This window comes from Staurois parvus, unplaced genomic scaffold (assembly GCF_062004578.1).
Source record: "Staurois parvus isolate SC_StPar_1 unplaced genomic scaffold, SC_StPar_1.0 ptg000780l, whole genome shotgun sequence".
Classification (NCBI taxonomy): Eukaryota; Metazoa; Chordata; class Amphibia; order Anura; family Ranidae; genus Staurois; species Staurois parvus.
Window position 1 is genome coordinate 771,120 of NW_028318576.1, and position 19,993 is coordinate 791,112.

General features: G+C 39.9%; 1 protein-coding gene across 9 annotated transcripts in view; it reads right to left on the reverse strand.

Annotated features, from left to right (window-relative positions):
• Positions 1-19,993, reverse strand: part of UTRN (utrophin) — a 943,118-nt gene that overhangs the window by 551,747 nt on the left and 371,378 nt on the right. For all 9 annotated transcript variants that reach the window (XM_089654601.1, XM_089654598.1, XM_089654599.1 and 6 more), the window contains 5 exons: positions 19,398-19,573; positions 17,315-17,450; positions 12,654-12,803; positions 7,412-7,496; positions 2,421-2,635 (listed from right to left, as the gene is read on the reverse strand). In XM_089654601.1, the coding sequence (XP_089510727.1) occupies positions 2,421-2,635; positions 7,412-7,496; positions 12,654-12,803; positions 17,315-17,450; positions 19,398-19,573 (762 nt within the window). The remainder of the gene's footprint in view (positions 1-2,420; positions 2,636-7,411; positions 7,497-12,653; positions 12,804-17,314; positions 17,451-19,397; positions 19,574-19,993) is intronic.

Sequence of the window (19,993 nt, forward strand, 5' to 3'; positions counted from 1 at the left end):
CTCCTTCTCCATTCAATTATTATTTTCCTACTGGTTTTTTTTTGTTTCTATTTTATTAACTAACAATATTTAACCACTTGCCCTCCAGAGGATTTACCCCCCTTCCTGACCAGGCCATTTTTTGTGATACGATGCTGCGTTACTTTAACTGACAATTGCGTGGTCATGCAATCCTGTACATAAAATAAATATATGTCCCTTTTTTTCCCCACAAATAGAGCTTTCTTTCGGTGGTATTTGATAACCTGTGTGTTTTTTATTTTTTGAGCTATAAACGAAAAAAGAAGCACAATTTTGAAAAAAAAACTATATTTTTTACTTTTTGCTATAAAACATATCCAGTAAAAAAAAATTTTAAAACTCAAATTTAGTCATAAATTTAGGTCAAAATGTATTCTGCTACATATCTTTGTTAAAAAAAAAAACATCCCAATACATGTACATTAATTGGTTTGCGGTGGCGGTATATATACTGGAATAGTTTTTTTTATACTAGTAATGGTGGCAATCAGAGACTTATAGTGGGACTACAGCAGGCATTCTGACACTGCTGGGAACTGACTGTCACTGACATCCCCAGTGACACTAACACAGTGATCAGCGCTAATAAAAAGCACTGACACTGTACTAATGACACTGGGCAAGAAGGGATTAACATCTGGGGCGATCAAAGGGTTAACTGTGTGCTGTGCTGTGTTTTACAACATGTGCGGTTTGTGTTTTACTTGGGAAACATGCTGCTTTGTATTTCTCTGATGTGCAGAGAAGTACACAGCAGCACGTTCTTACTGGCAGGAGAGAGACCTTTATTGTTTACACACAGGTCTCTCCCCTGTCAGCATTACTCGGCAATCGCTAGGTGCCGTCGGGGAATTTCCAGCGGGGACCCGGTGATTGACATCTGTTGCCGCCAATGGCTCATCTGTAGCCGCCAACGCACACGCCCTCTACCTGGAGATGCAGATCACGTATATATATGTGATTTTGAGCAGCCCTGCCACCCTGTAGCGGTAGTTCTACTATAGGGTGTCAGGGAAGCGGTTTAAATTTTTTTTGTTTTTGTTTCCTTTGTTCATTAATATTTTTACACCTTTAACTTATATTTACAAATGTCATGTTTATAAAAAGCGCAAAAGGGAAAAAAAAACTTTACTGCATTTGTGAATAACTTTGCAATGCTTTGTACCAGAATCATAATTTTAGTACCATTGTAAACAGGACAAATTACAGAACATAATGTGTATTTTTTATGAGCAGTAACACTATGTATCTTTAAACTAATGCTGCTCCATAAAATAAAGTGTGTTTTGTTACACAAGTTTTGTGCTCAACAAAACTCTACATAGCCAGGTGTGAAAAAATAACTACATACAATAATATACATAACTAAGAATACAGTGTCCAAATAACGTACATAAAGTGGCTGCAGCTGCTGAATGGCAAAAGTTCAAATGATCAACTTCTGTAGACAGGGACAGCCACACACTGGTAGAAGTTCATCTGGTCCCTGCTGAAGAGGCTGAGTTTCAATCAGTGTAGAGACAACTTTATTCTTACTTAGCTCCAGAATGTAATCCTGCCATTCTGGTCATATAAAGGTCACATAAACTCACTGTATAACTGTTTAGTCAAAGTAGGTTTCCATTAAATTCTGGAGGAACCATCTCCAGATGCTAGTATGCAAAACTGTAGAACACTGGAATGCAGAAAACAACCAGGACTTATCTGAGTGCAAGGCCACCTTCTTATAGCACACAAGAACTATTAAAGAGTAAGTGTTCCTACAAGGGGCGGACTGACCATTTGGAAACTCCGGCACTGCCCGAGGGCCCAGGGTCAGTAGGGGGCCCCATGAGAAGCACCTGGTACCTTTTTCATAGGCTTTTTTGAGTTTGGGCAAGGACACAGGGGCCCCATGATCCCCTATTGCCTGGGGGCCCCATGAGTTGTCAGTCAGCCCCTGGTTCCTACCCTTCTGTGTTGTGACTGCGGAGTATGGACTCACCAGTTTAGACAAGCTTGAGTGTGAAAACATGCAGCATTTATCCTGTTCAGGAAGTAAAGCAAGGTTTACAACCTGACTACATTGCTACCATTCTTTACATGCTGATGTTTCTGGATGCGTAGTTTATTACACAGTGAAATGGAGGCCACGCTATTTAACACATTATGTCACCTCTCTTTCTGTACCAATTCACAATCACCTGCTTGCACAAATGTCATCCAAACCAGCAATAAATATGTGCTCACAGGATCAGGATTTACTTCAAAATTGGTCTGTACTGACAGCACTCATAGAACTGTAGAAAGGAATATACCAGTAAGTATAACAATTTCAAGAGACACAAGATTGATTAAAGTGGCCATTAACACTGCAAATTGTACTTCACAGTAGACATTTCGGTAGGATTTTCCATTACCTTCATACGTGATATTGTTGTGTTGATATCATCAGGATCACCCACAGTGACAATATTTGACTTAAGCATCTGGTCTATAAGCAACAGCCAGTCTGACAGTTCAGTGATCGTCTTATCGAGGTCAGTGGTAGGTGGCAAGTCCACAACATGCTTGGCCACTCCTGGGAACTCAGAAGCAGAAGACACCAGCACCATTTTCTGAACTGGAGGGAAAGCTGCAAAACACAGGAGTATACATGCATAATAAAGTATGGTAATGTGTATATTTAAAGTACAATACAGTAAATTTGTAGATACAGTAGAATCTGCTCAGGTTTAATATGCCTCAGCTAGACATGTCAACTGTATTACAGGTCAACTGTTTTAATAGATAGAATAGGTTAAAGGATAAGTTCACCTTTACAAAAAAAATATAAATGCACATTTTTGTGCAGATAAAAAACATGCATTTAATATTATTTTTTTTGTTAGACGCTTGTAAAGCATTGCACCTATGATCAGCAAATCGTGTGTGCGATGCCACATTCCTGCAGACTAAAAAATGGCGGTCGGAGCCTCGAATCATTAGGAGGTATGGGCATATAAGGAGCGGCAAGTGGGACGTCCTTATCCCTTCAGACGAAGTCCGGAAGTGACGAAACGCGTTAGGGGAGTGACGTCAAGGCGCACGTACGTAGACCGGAAGTGTCGCCGCGGCCATTTTGTTGGTTTGAAACGCATGATGTTTGGTTGGAGAAGTTTCTAACCATGTCTGGAGCTGAGTTTTCTAATTTTACATGTAAGTGTTGAATAAAAGTGATTTATATTCTTGAAACACTAGCCCTGAGACCCTGTTTATCTCTCTGAGGACCTTGGAAAGAAAACAATTAACTTGGAAGAGGAGGTGGAAGAACATTATTCCATATTAGTGTCTGAGCGTTTAATACTCATAAGAGGGTAATAGTACTTAGTACTACTGTGTGCCGGTTGATTGGTAGACACTGATTTGCAGTGATCACAGTGTGTTCACGGTTTGATATGTGTGATTATATGCACTATAAGGAATTAATTTAATATATTTTTTTTTTTTCTCTCTCACTATATGTTTTTGAAGTGTATTTTGGTTGCTCGGGGTGATTATTGGTATTTTTGTTGTCATTGAGGTAATGCACTAGATATTTTTATATCTTATTTTGAGGTACGTTTTGGATGAAATAGCAGCCAATCCTTCCAGTGGAGGAAAAGAGTGAATACATTTGGGATATTTGTGGACACTATTTGGACTTCTTTTTGGACATATTTTGGATTTGTGGGATTTTGTTGCACATTATATGTTTGTAATTTGAAAATTGATTTTTAAGTCCACAACATGCTTGGCCACTCCTGGGAACTCAGAAGCAGAAGGCACCAGCACCACTTTCTGAACTGGAGGGAAAGCTGCAAAACACAGGAGTATACATGCATAATAAAGTATGGTAATGTTTATATTTAAAGTACAATACAGTACATTTGTAGATACAGTAGAATCTGCTCAGGTTTATTATGCCTCAGCTAGACATGTCAACTGTATTACAGGTCAACTGTTTTAATAGATAGAATAGGTTAAAGGATAAGTTCACCTTTACAAAAAAAATATAAATGCACATTTTTGTGCAGATAAAAAACATGCATTTAATATTATTTTTTTTGTTAGACGCTTGTAAAGCATTGCACCTATGATCAGCAAATCGTGTGTGCGATGCCACATTCCTGCAGACTGTTTGATTAGCTGTCTGACCATACGTCCAATACAGGCAGGCAGTTACACTGTGAAAGGAACATTGAGGACTACAAGTCACTGTGAATGAATGACATGGGCAGGTGAGCAGAGCCCCGCTTGGCCACATTTTTTTAAAATTCTGACAGCGAGCGAAGGGAGAAGATCCCTGGCTCGCTATCAAAATGGAGGATCTGGGGGGTGCAGAGGCTGGTGCATCTATAACATTGTACATGTTACACTCTGAATATGAGTGTAACCTGTAACATGTTACAAAAGGTGAACTTATCCTTTACCTTACAGTATATTGTGTACTAGTTTTGTTCACATCCTGTTAGCACCTCTGCTTTGTATACATGCTGCATATTTTTAAGCAAAAACTCTCTCTCTCTCTCATATAAATGGACATATGTAGGGGTGCATAAACATGTTCATGTAAGCGTATGAATGCTATAACACATAGTTTATTGAACTGTAAACATGGTCTCCTGTAAGACTTATTCAGCTACTAAACTGAATGACGTTTTATAAGGGTGTAATGCAGACATAATCTGATGTGATAGGAATATGCACACGTATAGTTCAGCTCATTTCCACTTAAATCTGGCCCTGGATCAGTTCACTTCACTGCAATTCACCTTGAACTGCTGAAATTCAGACTCAGCTTCTGGATTGTCCTCAGGCTTTTCCTGGGAGACATTCCATCACCTCTTTAGGGTGCCATGTTTATGGAATGAGTTAAATGACAAAAGTCACATCAGAATGGCATCAGTTGTTTAATCTGCGTAAACTTGTAGAAAATTAAATTGGTTGATCTTATCAATGCAAGTATTCTGGCACTGTATTATTATTGTCCAGAAAGGAGACATAAAATATGAATAAAGCATATCCCTCTATAGTGTTGTCTGAATCTAGAACACTAAGTGTAATTTCTGTTGGCCTTGTTCCTCTCTATCTGCATGAGTCAATTCTGACACGTTTCCTGACAACAAAACGTAAAAAAGATGAAAGGGGAGGGAGTTCCAGCAAACAGCCTGTGATTGACAGCCTCAGCTCTGTTCTTGTGTGCTGTGTGAAGGGGGTGTATTCCTTCCCTCTAATCAGCTCTTGGAGCTCTCCTAACTGAGCTCTGCAGAGTGTAACGTCAGCTATCTGCCCCATTTTTCTGAAATCTCAGACAAGCTTTATAATGTCTGGACTCTGAATGGATGTATAAAATATAAGACAGCAGATAAACAGGTGCAGCGTTTGAAGGTGGATTTGTGTCATCTCTGTGTATCACTTGAGACCACCCCAGTCACATAACCAATTTAACAAATTATCAATGGCTCTCCCACTCACAAGGTGAACCACACACACTGGGGTGTTTTTTTCCTTCCTGCACAGTTTTGCTAGTATTGTTCTTCTATTAGCATCTAAAATTACTCTGTTACATTTCTTTGGTGGAAATACTCCATTTAGTGTATATTATTTAGTCTCTAAGAAAGTTATAGAGTCCACAAACCATGGTATATATATATCTGACAATCGATCAATCCTGATGTACTGAGGGCCCATCTCCCTTCTTGAGGCCAAAAAATGCCAGAATAGTACAAATACTTCAAATTATCCATTTTTGGAAAATAGGCAGTCCAAGGAATTTAGTAAGAGGCATGGTGAATTTTTTGGAGGTTGTAATTTTTTTTTTGGAAAAAGTAGAAATTAAAAAAAAAAAATCATAATTTTTTTTGTACATATTGTCACCAGTCTAGTACAGCATTCTTTTATAACTGGTGTGGTGGTGATCAGGGACACTGACTGGTGACAGTATGTAAAAAAAAATGAAAATAATAATTTAAATTACATTTTGTATTCAAATTTTTCTTTTTTTTTTTTGCTTTTGTGACCAAAGCAATACAATCTTACCATAGTAACATTGAACTACTCTGGGCAAGTGATCAGGATTTTTTTGTTATGATTGCTAATAGCACTGTATTTCATTGATATTTGCAATCATTGTTGCTGAATGAAACTGATTCATTCAGTCTCTTGTTGTGATTAGCTGTGATTGGGCAAAGCTCATCACATGATACAGATGGACTGTGATTGGCCCTGTCTGTACCATGTGATTGCTTTGACCAATCACAGCTAACAACAAAATTGTATACAATGGATGGCATGTGGCTCTACGGCCACATGAGCGGCTCCTTCTGACAGGACATCATATGACGCCCAGTCAGAATGAAGAATGTCCCGCCCGGTTGTCAATCTGCTATAACCCGGGCGGGAAGGTGTTAAAACCATAAGCGCTTTACAGTATATTCAGCATGACTGCAGTATTCCCTGAATAACTTTTTTTGTACTGCACATAATTTGCATTCCATTGTCTGTATTGCACTCCGAATTTTGCATTTGGTGCAAAGTAACATTTTCTATAAGCCAGGAAAGTTGCAAAACATTAACATTTCAAAAAGTGTCCACTATTAGGGACCCCTCATTGCAGAGGTGCCTTGACAGGGAAGTGTTGATTCCGATGTATGCAAGTGTATTTAACAAAACTTCTGTTTAAAACAGAAACTTTTTTGTGTGCCTACTGGGTGGGTGTACTAGGGAAATGTAATCTTCTCACACCTGTTCCAGAGCATGTCTCTAAGACAGGAAATAAAGGGAAATTGCTACAATGGGACACAGACAGCATAATAAACAACAGGGTTTTAAACTTTACTTACTATATAGAAAATGCTTTGGCTTTAGGTATACGTTAAATAACTTATGAGATGCTACTTACTTTTCACCTGTATGTCTATGCTACTCAGAACTTATATCGGATAGCTTTCATATTAAAGAGATGCCGTCACCTTGAGAATGCAGAGCAAAGGGTCAATGTCTCTGCAAAGGACATCCATAACCTCCTTGTACACAACATTATCTGAGCTCCCTCTCAGCTCCTTGCCTCTCTGCAGCCAGCAGGAATGCCTGGAACTTCCTGGTATGAAGAAGCACATGACCTCCTCTCCTGTGAGGTTGCCCAGGCAAGCAGCCAATTACCTGATCTAAGCAATGTCATATGACCAGGGTAACAAGGGGCTTTGAGGGATTTTACCTGCCCTTTCAGAGACAATGTAACTTTGCCCTGCATGAAAAAAGGTGAAAGTGTCTCTCTAGAAATTAGCATGTTAAATGTACTAGCCCCTTTTTGCATCAGATAAAACTTTCTTCAGGAATAAAGAAATGAAGCATATTGTTTAAAGAGAAAGTAAAAATAGGTTGTGCTTACTGGGCATTAATGGCTGAGTGGTATAGGTGGGATAATATAAACCTCTTTCCAGATCTTTTATATTTTCAGGCACTTCTCTGGACACCTGAAACAATACAAAAAAGAAATATGAACAAAAAGAAAGATCTTCTACATTGTTTTAAATTCAGTTAATGCATTTAATCTGCTATGTGCTTCAGAACCTCCAAACATCTGAGCCATTTTAAAGAGCTTATCCAGCCTGATCAGTGAAAATAATGTACTACATATGGACTTCATGTATAAACATCATCTAAGCACATCAACAAAAAAATGTATTACCAGTGCGGTAAAACAACATTTGTAAAACAAAGTGAAGCACATCATGAAAATTCTAGGGATGCACCGAAATTTTGGCCACAGAAACCTATCGGCTGAAAATAGCCCCATGGTCATTTTGCCGATAGGAAAAATTTAGCTGCTACAGGTGCTGATACAGGGGACTGTGTGTACTGCAGATATGAGGGGGGAGGTGGCTGAGAAAGGCAGGAGCGGAGCAGAGTATACAGTGACTGGCTGTCACTATGGGGTTTATTTACTAAAGCTGGAGAGTGCAAAATCAGACTTACTTCTGCATAGAAACCAATCAGCTTCCAGGTTTCATTGCCAAAGCTTCATTGAACAAGCTGAGGTTAGAAGCTGATTGGTTTCTATGCAGAAGGGAGTCTGATTTTGGACTCTCCAGCTTTAGTAAATAAACCCCTTTATGTCAGTGTCGTTTTTTAAATGTAATTACCGTTTTTTATTTTTCTTCACTATAGCTCTCAGGATTAGCTGTCACTTTCCCCCCAGTTAAAAGAAACAAAGTTTCCTTTTAGTTTTTTTCCCCAGATAAAAGAAACAAAGTTTCCTTTAACTCCAAGGAAAATGACAGCTAATTCTGTGAGCTATAGTGAAGAAAAAAAAAAGCTGGCAATTGCATTTAAAAACCGGCACTGACATATAGTGACGGCCAGTGAAAGAGCCTCTCTGTATACCCTGCTCCCTCACTGTATAGACTGCTCCTATCCTGCCCCCTCCTTGCACAGACTGCCCCCTACAAAGAGGACCTTTCACTCATAAGCTATCGCATAGGGGACTATTGGTCTCCTATGTGATAGCAAAAAAATCATAAGCTAAAAAAAATAAATACAAATATACATGAAAGTAGAAAAAAATACAAAACAAATTGGAGCCTTCCCACCCCCATATATGCAGACATTTCAGTTTCGGTTTTCTGCCACATACATTCTGAATTTTTGGTATCGGTTTCGGCGCCAGAATTTTCATTTCGGTTTCATTGGATTTCGGTTTACTGAAAGATTAGGTACCCATGCACATGGCAGCATGGGGGCAAACAATGTGCAAGAGCATACAAAATGTGAAAAATTTTCCCCAAGAGTCGCAGCTCCTACATACAGCCATCCATACAAAGCAATTACAGGATGCAGCTGCGTGCAGGTTCCCACTGGTACGTGCACAAACACAAGTGCAGATGTACACCCTGCACACAGACATCCTCTGTCCAGGGTTGCATGTCCTGATGTGTATTTATGCAAATACCAACGTATACCTGCATCCTGTATTTGTTTTCTATAGGTGACTATGCGCAGCAGCTGTGAACCCTGGGGAAGTTTTTTTACAGATTCTGTACACTCTTACATGTTGCCTTGCGCTGGGTGCATACGCACTATTTGAATGGCTGCTGCGGTCTTCTTTACTTTGAACAAGGGTATATCAGGCTAGGTTTAGACCTGCATCTAAACTGTTGCTTCTCTGAAAAGGTAAAAACGTTCCATGTTCAGATCGCTTTTTAGAGCTGTTTGACGGGTAGTAAGGAGGTGATGTGACACCTCCTCACTGCCTTTTTTAACCCCATAATTGCTGCACAAATGCACTAAAACCTTACGTTGCACGCAGTTTAAGGTCGTTCTCAGAACTTCCTCATTCATTGGAATGGATTGTGCTCAGCGGGCAGCATGTCAAGTAAATTTTGCCATGGGCGCAAAGCAGTGTGAACTCTTCCATCCCCTGGCATGTGAATACCCCCTGCCGTTGAAGCATAAGGGGGAGGGCGATTATGGAGCGCTAAAAATGTGGCTCAACTGCTCATTTTTAATGCTCCCCAAAACAAAGGCCTTATTCTCCCAAAAAAGAAACAAACATAATACATTAAATAGTATTACCAAATCTGTATGTAACTAAACAGAATATAAACATCTTTTTCTGGAAAAAAAAGTCTGGAATTATGAGAGAGTTTAGCAAACATTTGGTATAACAGAGCGTAATTTCTCGAACTTAACATTACAATTAAGATTGAAGTGTATTAGCGATTTATTAGCCTAATGATTAGGGCATCATAAAACCTTTGAATGGAAGAGTGAGCATATTTCTATCCATACCCAACACACGTGCATTTATTCTGATATGTAACTATTACGTTAACTGAAATGCAAATGTGAATTAGAAACTTGGCTAGACTATCCACAAAAAAAATAAAAAATAGGAGAAAATTTTATAATATTAAAAACAAAACCTCATACTTGTTGTATTTGTACACTTAAACACCTATAAAATAATTTATACTGTGGCACACAAGCAAATATTTGCCATGTGAAGGTAAGTGGTGAAAGTAAAAATATGGCTGAAAAGTCTAAGGGCTGGTTTAGGCATGCAGCCAGGATGCATTAAAAGCTGGTGGTTGAGCCACAGTTTTACCGCCCTGCAAACACCCACCTAAACAAAGACATGCAATTGCTCAAGGCTGTCCGCATGGTGGAGCCAGAAATTAAACCACATGTCTCATTCTGGGGGAGGTACTGTCACTGGACATGACCCATTTAAGTGATTGGGGCTGCCCCGCAACAGCTCTGCAACATGATTGTGGTAGTTTTCAGGGTAAAAACAGGCAGTGACAAGCCAAAATATTGCCTCTTCACCACCTGTCAAATGCTCTCTGAAAAGTGATCCACCATAATTTACAAATGCTTAATCCAAGGGTTATGCAAAGACGTTGAGTCTTTTTTTACATTATGCTAATAATAACTAAAAAAAACAATTGTCATTATAAGACTACGCTGTATTACTGATCTTTACTCAGCTGTGTGTAATGTCCCATAGACAAATGCATCTCATTTCAGACCAGCAAAAAACTCAGCATTTTCTACTCATGTGTGAAACAGGCCTAATACAAGCTGAATGCACCTATAGGCATGTTGCATTTGTTCATTTGGGGCTCGTATAAGGCCCCATTTACACGGGACGTTTCTGAACGATAGAAACTGACTGCTGGAGAACGTAGGTTGTAAAACATCTGTTCAGCTGCGTTTGCATAACGCGTTTATGCACGTCTGCGTTTAGAAGCGTTTTTTACAGATAAGCACAAGAGAACCTTCCAAATCCCCAGAATGCACTGAAAAGTGGAAAATTATTAACTATTTCAGACTGTTTCAGAGAAATACACACAGTAGTAGCAGAGACAGCAGTATGTGTTAAGATAATTAGGTGTGAGTTGCTCATTAACATTTCTTTTGTTTCCAAGGGTGGGAAAGCTGTCTGCTGGTGTGAGTCTTTAAGGTCACCTAGCAGGGGGTCTTCATGAGGAATTTGAGGTGTGAATGTGCTTTAACATATCTTTTGTTTCCAAGGGTGGGAGAGGTCTGTGGTGTGAATTGGTCATTACAATGTGTGACAAGCTTGGTAGAAACATCCTGTGTTAAGTGTTTTGTCCATCTGAGCACCTTGAAAACTCTTTGCATGCATTTTTCATGATGAAAAAAGGCTCTGGACAGCATTGGGAACTGGAAGAGTTAAAAAAAACTTCAAACGCAAACGCTTATAAAAGCGATTTGCTGCGTTTATAAGCAATTTGCGTTTGAAACGCTGATAAAATTGACGTCTGAACGCAAGCTTGTTGCGTTCAAAAAAACGACTGTAAACGTTGAGTAAACGACTGTAAACGAAGATGTGTACATGGACACATAGGAAAACATTGGGGTGAGTTTAGGGGCTGCTGAAAAAAAAACGCTAAACAGCTCCTAAATGTGAGTTTAGCAGCTGCAGTGTACATGAGCCCTAAACGAGCTTCGCTCATGCATACTGCATTTTCATTTGAATGTAGTCATGCTCAAGTGTAACACACAGAAGGGGCTGTGACTGCATTTGACATGTTTTGCTTGTGATGCTATCAGATCTTGACAAGACCTGCTGCATTTAAAGACATGCAAGGAAAAGCTAAACAGATTAAATGCATCCGCACATTTAAAGTAGAAGAAAATTTTGATAATGTAGTGTGCTGCAAACCTGAATCAAATAAAGAACAACAAAGCCCATTTACACAACAGCTCTTACACTGTTTTCAAATGACAGTTACAAACGAGTTTTGGGATTCCAGCAGCCATTTCATTGGTGAATACAGGACCCCCATTTTTACAGATGCCCTATAGCTACCAGAATTAAAAAAAAAAATACTGCATGGGGAAGAAGTATACACCAAAGTGCAGAAGGGAAAATAAAGGCACATAAATATACAGTAACTGAGAAAAGGAGCAAGCAGAAAATGCTTTAACGGTTAACGGGAAGAATAGAAAAAATATTGATAACTATGATTGTTTCAGGTAATTGATGTTGCTTTAGGGGTTATTAGACAAATTACATAGAGAATATTTTATCTTATATTTTCCATTGTGACAAATAATCCATTTCTATAGAGAAGTAGACATAACAGAATAGCAGCTCACTCAGCCATTACAATTGCTGCATGGTATGAATATCAAGCAAGTAAATACGATTCTCCCCTAGACAGGAAACCCTATGTGGTCTGCCTACCTGCTGAATGGATTGCTCTCCCTATTCCTAGAAAACTGTACAACTCTACAAAAGATGCTAAAGTTACATAAATAAGATGTACATGGGTTTAAAATATGTATTTTACATTAGAGAAGCGTGATTTGTATCAATATGTATAGTATATAATGTTCTACTGACTATGGGGTAGATTTACTAAAACTGGTGCATTCAGAGTCTGGTGCAAGTGTGCAGATACCCAATCAGCTTCTAACTTCAACTTGTTCAATTAAGCTTTGGCAGTAAAACCTGGAAGCTGATTGGTCTCTATGCAGAGTTGCGCCAGATTTTGCCAATGTTCCTTTTTTGTTCCTAGTTTCATATTAACAGAAATATATACATGTTCACAAACAAAATAAAAAATAATTTTCCCTGATAGGAATCTGATCTGTTTCCACACCTGAGCCCAGCTGATGTTTATGGTTCGTAGTCTAGTAGAAAGTTTCTCTCTGTCCTGAGCACTGAGGAACTTCAAAGCCAACATATCTGGTGCTGCACGATTCAGCCATTCCACTTTCTCACTCTGGGTTCCCAGATCTTTATTGAAGGCCTGAAGAGGGCACAAGAGAGCTTTATTTCTAGTGATCACATACAACCGAATTCAAAGTCAACATTTTTCGGAGCTACAGAGACTATGTCTTTCACATTTACTATAGAAGTTGCATTTATTGATGTAGAAATCATAGTACTCAAAAAACACATTTTAACAAGCATGCATTGAGCACCACAGCAAAATCATCACAGCACTCCCATACTCTGCAACTTCCATGTTACATCAGTGTCTGTGCTATTCTATAACAATAACTTGCAATACAGAATCAAGAAATTATCTTGCAATTAGGTTGTACTGAGCTTCATTTGCCATCGAACCACTAAGCAACTGCATTGGCAGCTGCATTTATACTCACCTCTTTAAATTAAATTACAATCTCTAATGTAATAATGTGATTTTATCTCCGGAAGCAGTTGTAAAGTTTTCTGAATATAATAAACATATACTTACCTGCTCTGTGCAATGGTGTTGCACAGAGTGGCTTTACACATCCTCTCCTGGGGTCCCCCACCAGGGATCTTGGCTCCTCCTCTTCTCCGAGTGCCCACATAGCAAGCCACTTGCTATGGGGAGCTTGTGTGGGCTAGATCCAGAGCTGGGCAAACATCACATACCAATATGGTATGATCAAAAAAAGCAATTTAACCAAATGACAGCTACAGTGCGGTTGTCTAGTTCTGGGAAAGCGTCATATGACATCCTCAGGAACTGCACCTCCCGTGTGCCCCTGGGGTGTGCTCCCGGCGAGCTCTGTGATCACCGTGTCCATCAAACATAGCTGATCACATGACATGGTAAAGAGCCAATCACAGCGCCCTTTTATCAAGTGATTAGCAGTGTCCAATGACACAGCTGATCACAATGTAAATACAGTTGCCAGTTATCAGCTGCACTTGGCAGTCAGTGGTCATCAGTGCTGCTAGTCAGTGTCCATCAGTGCCACCAGTCAGTGCCCATCAATGCCACCAGTCAGCGCCCATCAGTGACATTCAGTGCTGCCTATCAGTGCCTAGCAGTGCAGCCTCAGCAGTGGCTCCTTGTCAGTGCCCCTCAGTGCAGCCTATCAGTGCCCATCAGTGCAGCCTATTATTATTATACAGTATTTATATAGCGCCAAAAAGTTTGCTCAGCACTTTATAATATAGTGGGGGACAGTACATGAGACAATACTTTAACAAAACAATACACGAGGGGTTCGAGGGCCCTGCTCTTTTGAGTTTACAATCTAGGAGGGAGGGATTGTGGTATAGGAGGAAGTGGTTGTGGGGGGATGGAGTGGTAGGAGGAGTGGAGGAGATCGGCTGTTAGGTGAGGGTGGGGTAGGCTTCCCTGAAGAGATGGATTTTCAGCCTATCAGTGCAGCCTCATCAGTACCCTTTAGTGCAGCCTATCAGTGCCCATCAGTGCTGTATATCAGTGCCCATGAGTGCAGCCTCATCAGCGCACATCAGTGAAGGAGAAAAATGACCTGTTTGCAAAATTTTACAACAGAAACTAAGAAAAAAAAATTGTTTCAAAATTGTTGGTCTTTTTTAGTTTGTTGAGCAAAAAATAAAAAAAAACAGTGGTGATTAAATACAACCAAAAGAAAAATCTATATGTCTAAAAAAATGATACAAATATCATATGTGTACAGTGTAATAGTCATTCAACATGTGACAGCACTGAAAGCTGAAAATTTGCCTGGGCTGGAAGAGTGTGAAAGTGCCTGGTAGGCAGGTGGTTAAATAATAAATGTATAGATGTCCCTATCACTACAGAACCAAACTTATGGCACTTTATATCAGTAATACTCTGTGTAAACTGTCTGCATTCAACATGCCAGGTTACTCAATTAATAATATGTTACAAATGGAAATATGAGAATAACCGAATCTGAGATTATAAACAAGAGCTGACAAAATATGACAATAAAAATGGATCCTGGGACCTTCTCACACTGTCCTATACTGTATTTGCACTCTCCCCTGCAGCCGCAGCTCAATGACACAGGAGACGGATCTTGGGGAGCAAGTGACCAGACCAGAGCAGACTGAAAAGTAAGTATACACATATTTTTTTACACAGGGTAGGCAGGCTAGGTAGTAGAAGAGGGGATTGGATATTTTGTAAGAATAGTTAGTATTAGGCGGCAGCTTTAATCCTCTGGCCCTGGAATAAATGAGCATTCAATCATTTCAGTACGAGGAAAGGGGTGGGGGCACTGCAAGGGTAGATTTTTTTTTTTTCATTTTCCGGGAGCTGGGCTTTAAGTAAGAACAAATTGTATAGAAATTTGAAGAAAATATGTTCAGTTAGTATTTGATGCTGAAAAAAGTATATTGAATCGGTGCGTGAAGAGTTTAAAACCATACAGAGAAAATAGGTAAGATAAATAGTGTAAGCATTAAAGAAAACAAAAACTGAAATAATGCCAGCTGGTTGGTACGGTATGATAAGTATTTCACTAAGAATTTCAACTCTTCAGCAGCTACTACTTGTGACCTCTATTCATTTTGCTTTGTCTGATTAAGAATACAATGCTTGCAAACACTCGGAGAACACCTGCAGATTCAGTACACTAAACAAATGTTTGTTCAGACCTTTAAGAAGCCCATTCTAAGACTGTGTCAAGCAAAGTTCAATTAAGTAAGATTGGAAAGAAAAATGTGATTCAAGGACACAAGCCCTGTCTGGAGGTTAAAGACGAAAGACTCTGACAGCTTCTTGTTTGAAATCTTTTTTCTTTACTGAATCAGTAAAGCTATAATAAATACACACTTTATGTGTCCAAATTGTCATTATCAAAGCACTGTGTGTAGGAGATTGTCAGAAGGCAGCCGGTATACTCAAGGGCATTTCAACGGTAAGTGTACTGACAACCAGATGGACTTGGTCAGCAGTGCAGTCATATACACAGAAGGAATGCCACAATAAAAATAAGAGACATTATACAAGTAAGCTGGGTCTTCCAGGTCCTTTTAAATGCAGCACTTCCATGTTTGGCTGGAGTGTAGCTTTACCTTCACCAGTTTTAAATTTATGTTTAACAACCACTCCAGAAGATTTAACCCCCTTCCTGACCAGACCATTTTTTGCGATACAGCATATTTTACCTGACAATTACGCGGCCATGTAATACTGTAACCAGATTAAATTTTTTGACATTTTTTTTCCAACAAATCACCACTGGGGTTTTTTTTTTTGCGTTATAAACAAAAATAAAAATTGATACCAACTAGCACTTTATTGGAACCAGTTACACTAATACAGTGATCAGTGTTAAAATTATTCACTGACACTGTACTGATGACATAAGCTGGGAAGGGGTTAAACATCTAGGGTGATCAAGGGGTTGACTGTGTTCCTAGCTGTGCAATGTTTATTGTGTGAGGTGTTTTCACTAGGTAATGTGCAGGATTCTCTTTCCCTGCCTTGCAGGGAAAGAGAATCAAGAACATTGCCGCTCACAGGACACAACTCTGCCATGCTTACATAGACACAGCTGTGTTCTGTCAGTCTCCTAGACAATCGGTGGGTGCCGGCGCTCATCCACTGGCTGGCACCCGCTGATGGGCTTCTGCTGTGACCAATCACAGCAGAAGCGGTGCACCAGCTGAGTACACGCACACCCGCAACCAGGAAGTGCAGAATCACGTTTATACACGTGATTCTGCACAGCGTGGCCGCCCTGTAGAAATACATCTGCTATAGGGTGGTCGTCAAATGGTTAAAGTGGTTGTAAAGGCTCAAGGTTTTTTACCTTCATGCATTCTATTCTGCAGTGTCCCCAGCCTCCTCAATTATTACCTGAGCCCCATCGCGATCCATCGATGTGCACAACAGCCTTGACTGTCCAGGGTCTCTGCCTCTTCATTGCCTGAGACAGAGAGTGGGATCCATTGGCTCCCGCTGCTGTCAATCACAGCCAGTCAGCCAATTAGGAGAGAGAGGGGTAGGGCCAGGCCTGCATGAATGGACACATAGAACAGCGGCTTGAGAACAGCATGTTCGGGTGTCCCCTTAGCAAGCTGCTTGCTATGGGGGCACCCGACAGAAAGGAGGAGCCAGGAGCGCCGGCAGGGGACCCGAGATGAGGAGGATCCAAGCTCCACTGTGCAAAACCACTGCACGGAGCAGGTAAGTATAACATGTTTGTTATTTTACAAAACACACTGTTTTATTTTATTTCTTTTAGAACTATAGTATTTTATAGCATAGTGCCTTGTACCCTGCTAAGAATTCCTCATAACATTCACATTATAGCATCAATGGCATTACCTCTGATACAAGGAGATCAGCTATGGAAAGCATGTGGTTAAGACTTGGGTTTATTCAATTAACTGTGGTAGAATCAAGGTACAGTAATCACCAAGTGATCTCATCAAGCAATGAGAATTAACTTTACTGAAGTCAGACTAATACAAGGATACTGATTGGCTACAGTGCTCCATAGGTGTTGTCGCCTGTTAGCCATCAAGTAATTGACTGAAAAACGTGCAACAACTAAGAAACACCTTATGTATTACCTTTAATGCATTCAGCTTTTCTTTATTATCCAGTGCAGGATTCACTCTAATCACACTTGCAGCCTGCTCCAGCCAGATGGTAAATTCATCCATTTTTCTCCTGTATTCACTAAGTGCGGGATTCTCCTCTTTTAACCTTGTCATAAAATAAACAAAAAAATGGCAGAAAATCAACTGAGCACAACAAAACAACATACGCAATGTAGGTTTGATTCATGAAATATTTTATGTATCGCAAACAAAGAACTCTTAAAGTAGCACTAAATGTTCAGTATTTATATTTTTAAAAATAACAAACATTGCATACTTACTTGCTCTGTGCAATAGTTTTGCACAGAGAAGCCCTGATCATCCTCTTCTCAGGTCCGCCACCAGTGCTCCCGGCCCTTCCTCTTGCCGAGTGCCCCCAGAGCAAGCTGCTTACTCTGGAGACACCCGCCTGTGCTTGCTCCTGAGTCCTACTATGTGTGTTTCTGCCCATCCAACCCCCCTCCCTCTTCACTGGCTGTGACTGACAGTAGCAGAAGCCAGTGAGCGGGGAGGTCGGGGGGAGAGAGAGACCAGGGACAGTCGCTGCTCCTGTGCACGGCACTGGATCAAGATGTGGCACGAGTAAGTGTTGGGGGGCTGCCTGTGCACAGCACTGGATCAAGATGGGGCACGAGTAAGTATTGGGGGCTGTGGGAGGAGCAGCACACAAAAAGTTTTTTACCTTCATGCACAGAATGCATAAAGGTAAAAAACATTTAGCTTTTACAACCACTTTAAAGTGGAACTGCACTGCATCTGAGCACCACAAACCAAAACTGCTATAAAATTCATTTTTAATATTCAAAACAAACTCCACCATCCATGCATGTCTCCTTGCTTTATTTTGCTGATAAATCATTTTGAAAAACAACTACTGGAAATTCTGGCAGTGGTCATCTTGAGTAAGGGCAGATGATTAATGTATCAGTAACTTCCTGGAATCCATCTGTCCTTAGCTCAGGCATTGGATGAGAACCCTCCCTCCCCTCCTGAAGACTCCTGGGATGTATGACATAAATTTGCTAAGGCATGGAAACCAGGAAGTAAATGAAGGAAGGCAAAAAAAAGGTTAAAACAAGTAAATATGACATACTTTACTATCAATTTACTAATGCTAGGAAAATAAGGATTAGAAATAGTCCATGTTGATTGAGAGAGTGAAGTTCTGCTTTAACCATAGTAACCAAATTTGTTTTCAAATTTTGTACGTCCATTTGTAGAGTTAATTTGGTGACATTTGGCAACATTTTTAACACAGGCTATTGACTTCTATGGGGACCATTTCTAAACCACATATGTGTGAACAGGATATTCCTGAGAGCTAATCCTGTCCTGAACTTGATGTAAACCTGACATTAACTGGTGAACAACTACTGTATCAGTTAGCTGTGAAACCTGAGCTTCAATCCGCACTGCATATGTGTGAATCAGCTCTAAAGCATGCTTGATATACTCACTGTGGAACCTAAGAAGTTATTCCTCTGCATTGTGTAAAAACAATGCCTTTTCTGATCCTCTTCTTCTACTTTCCCCAATCCTCTACTGATAGTACAGAGCTCTAGGAGTCACTCTGCACATACTCAGTTTAGTGTGTATTGCTAGAGAGTTTTTTTTCTTTGGGAGAGTGCATGTGACCAGCACAGAGCCAATCAACATTGTCCAGACAGAGGGTCAGGGGTTAAGCAGCCTCATAGGACAGTCAAAGCAGAAAGAAAACTCCTCCAACAAGCTTTAACCAGTGCTCAGCTGGATACTGATAGAAGTCACAAGACTGCTATATACTGCTAATGAGAAAAGGTATTTAGCAGTTTATATTTACCAAATTAATTGCATTTCCATGTTCTGTGTACTGTGGGAAACCAGATATAGTGAATGCAGGGTCCTGGGTTTAGTATCACTTTAAGCATTTGCTATATATAAATGTGTAATAGGAAGAGAAGCACGAAAAATATTTGAAACCAAGGGACAAAGGGCACATCAAATTGCTCAAATATTCACAGCTGGACTAGACAGTGGAAGCCCACAAATGCTATGCATATCAAAAATGACATACCTCTGTTGTCTTTCCATGACCACTGCCTTTATGGCACCCCAGCGTTTGTTCAGGCTCACCAGTTTCTCCTGTAAGATGGCTCCATCTGCAGAAGACAGATGCTGTATGATACCTTCCCCACTCTGGTTAAGAATGGTAAAGCTGAGCTGGTGACTGCCGACTCCTTCTTCGAGCTCCTGTGACAGTGAAGCAGAAGTCAAATAATTCTAACTTCATAGGCCTACTGGTCCCTGCCATACATATGTCTTTCTACACAATGGCAAATACATGCACAGATGTAAAATAATCTTCTTTAGCAAAGCTCTGTTTGCATTGCTGCACTGAAAAGTGTTTTGATCTGTTCAAACTGGTAAAGAAAAAATGACACCCATGAAATTAAGTTCAGTTTGAACTAAAACACAGAAATTCTCTTTATCTATTTGTAGCAATAATTAAACATTTAAGATATCACTTGCTTTGCTGAAATACAGCAACAACAAATTATAATATGCTTTCATAGTTTATAAGGAAAATAATATTTTATAAAGACAAAAAATGTATTTCTATATTGTCACTAAACTGCAGAACTTGATCTAGATTATTGTGGACATAGGCAT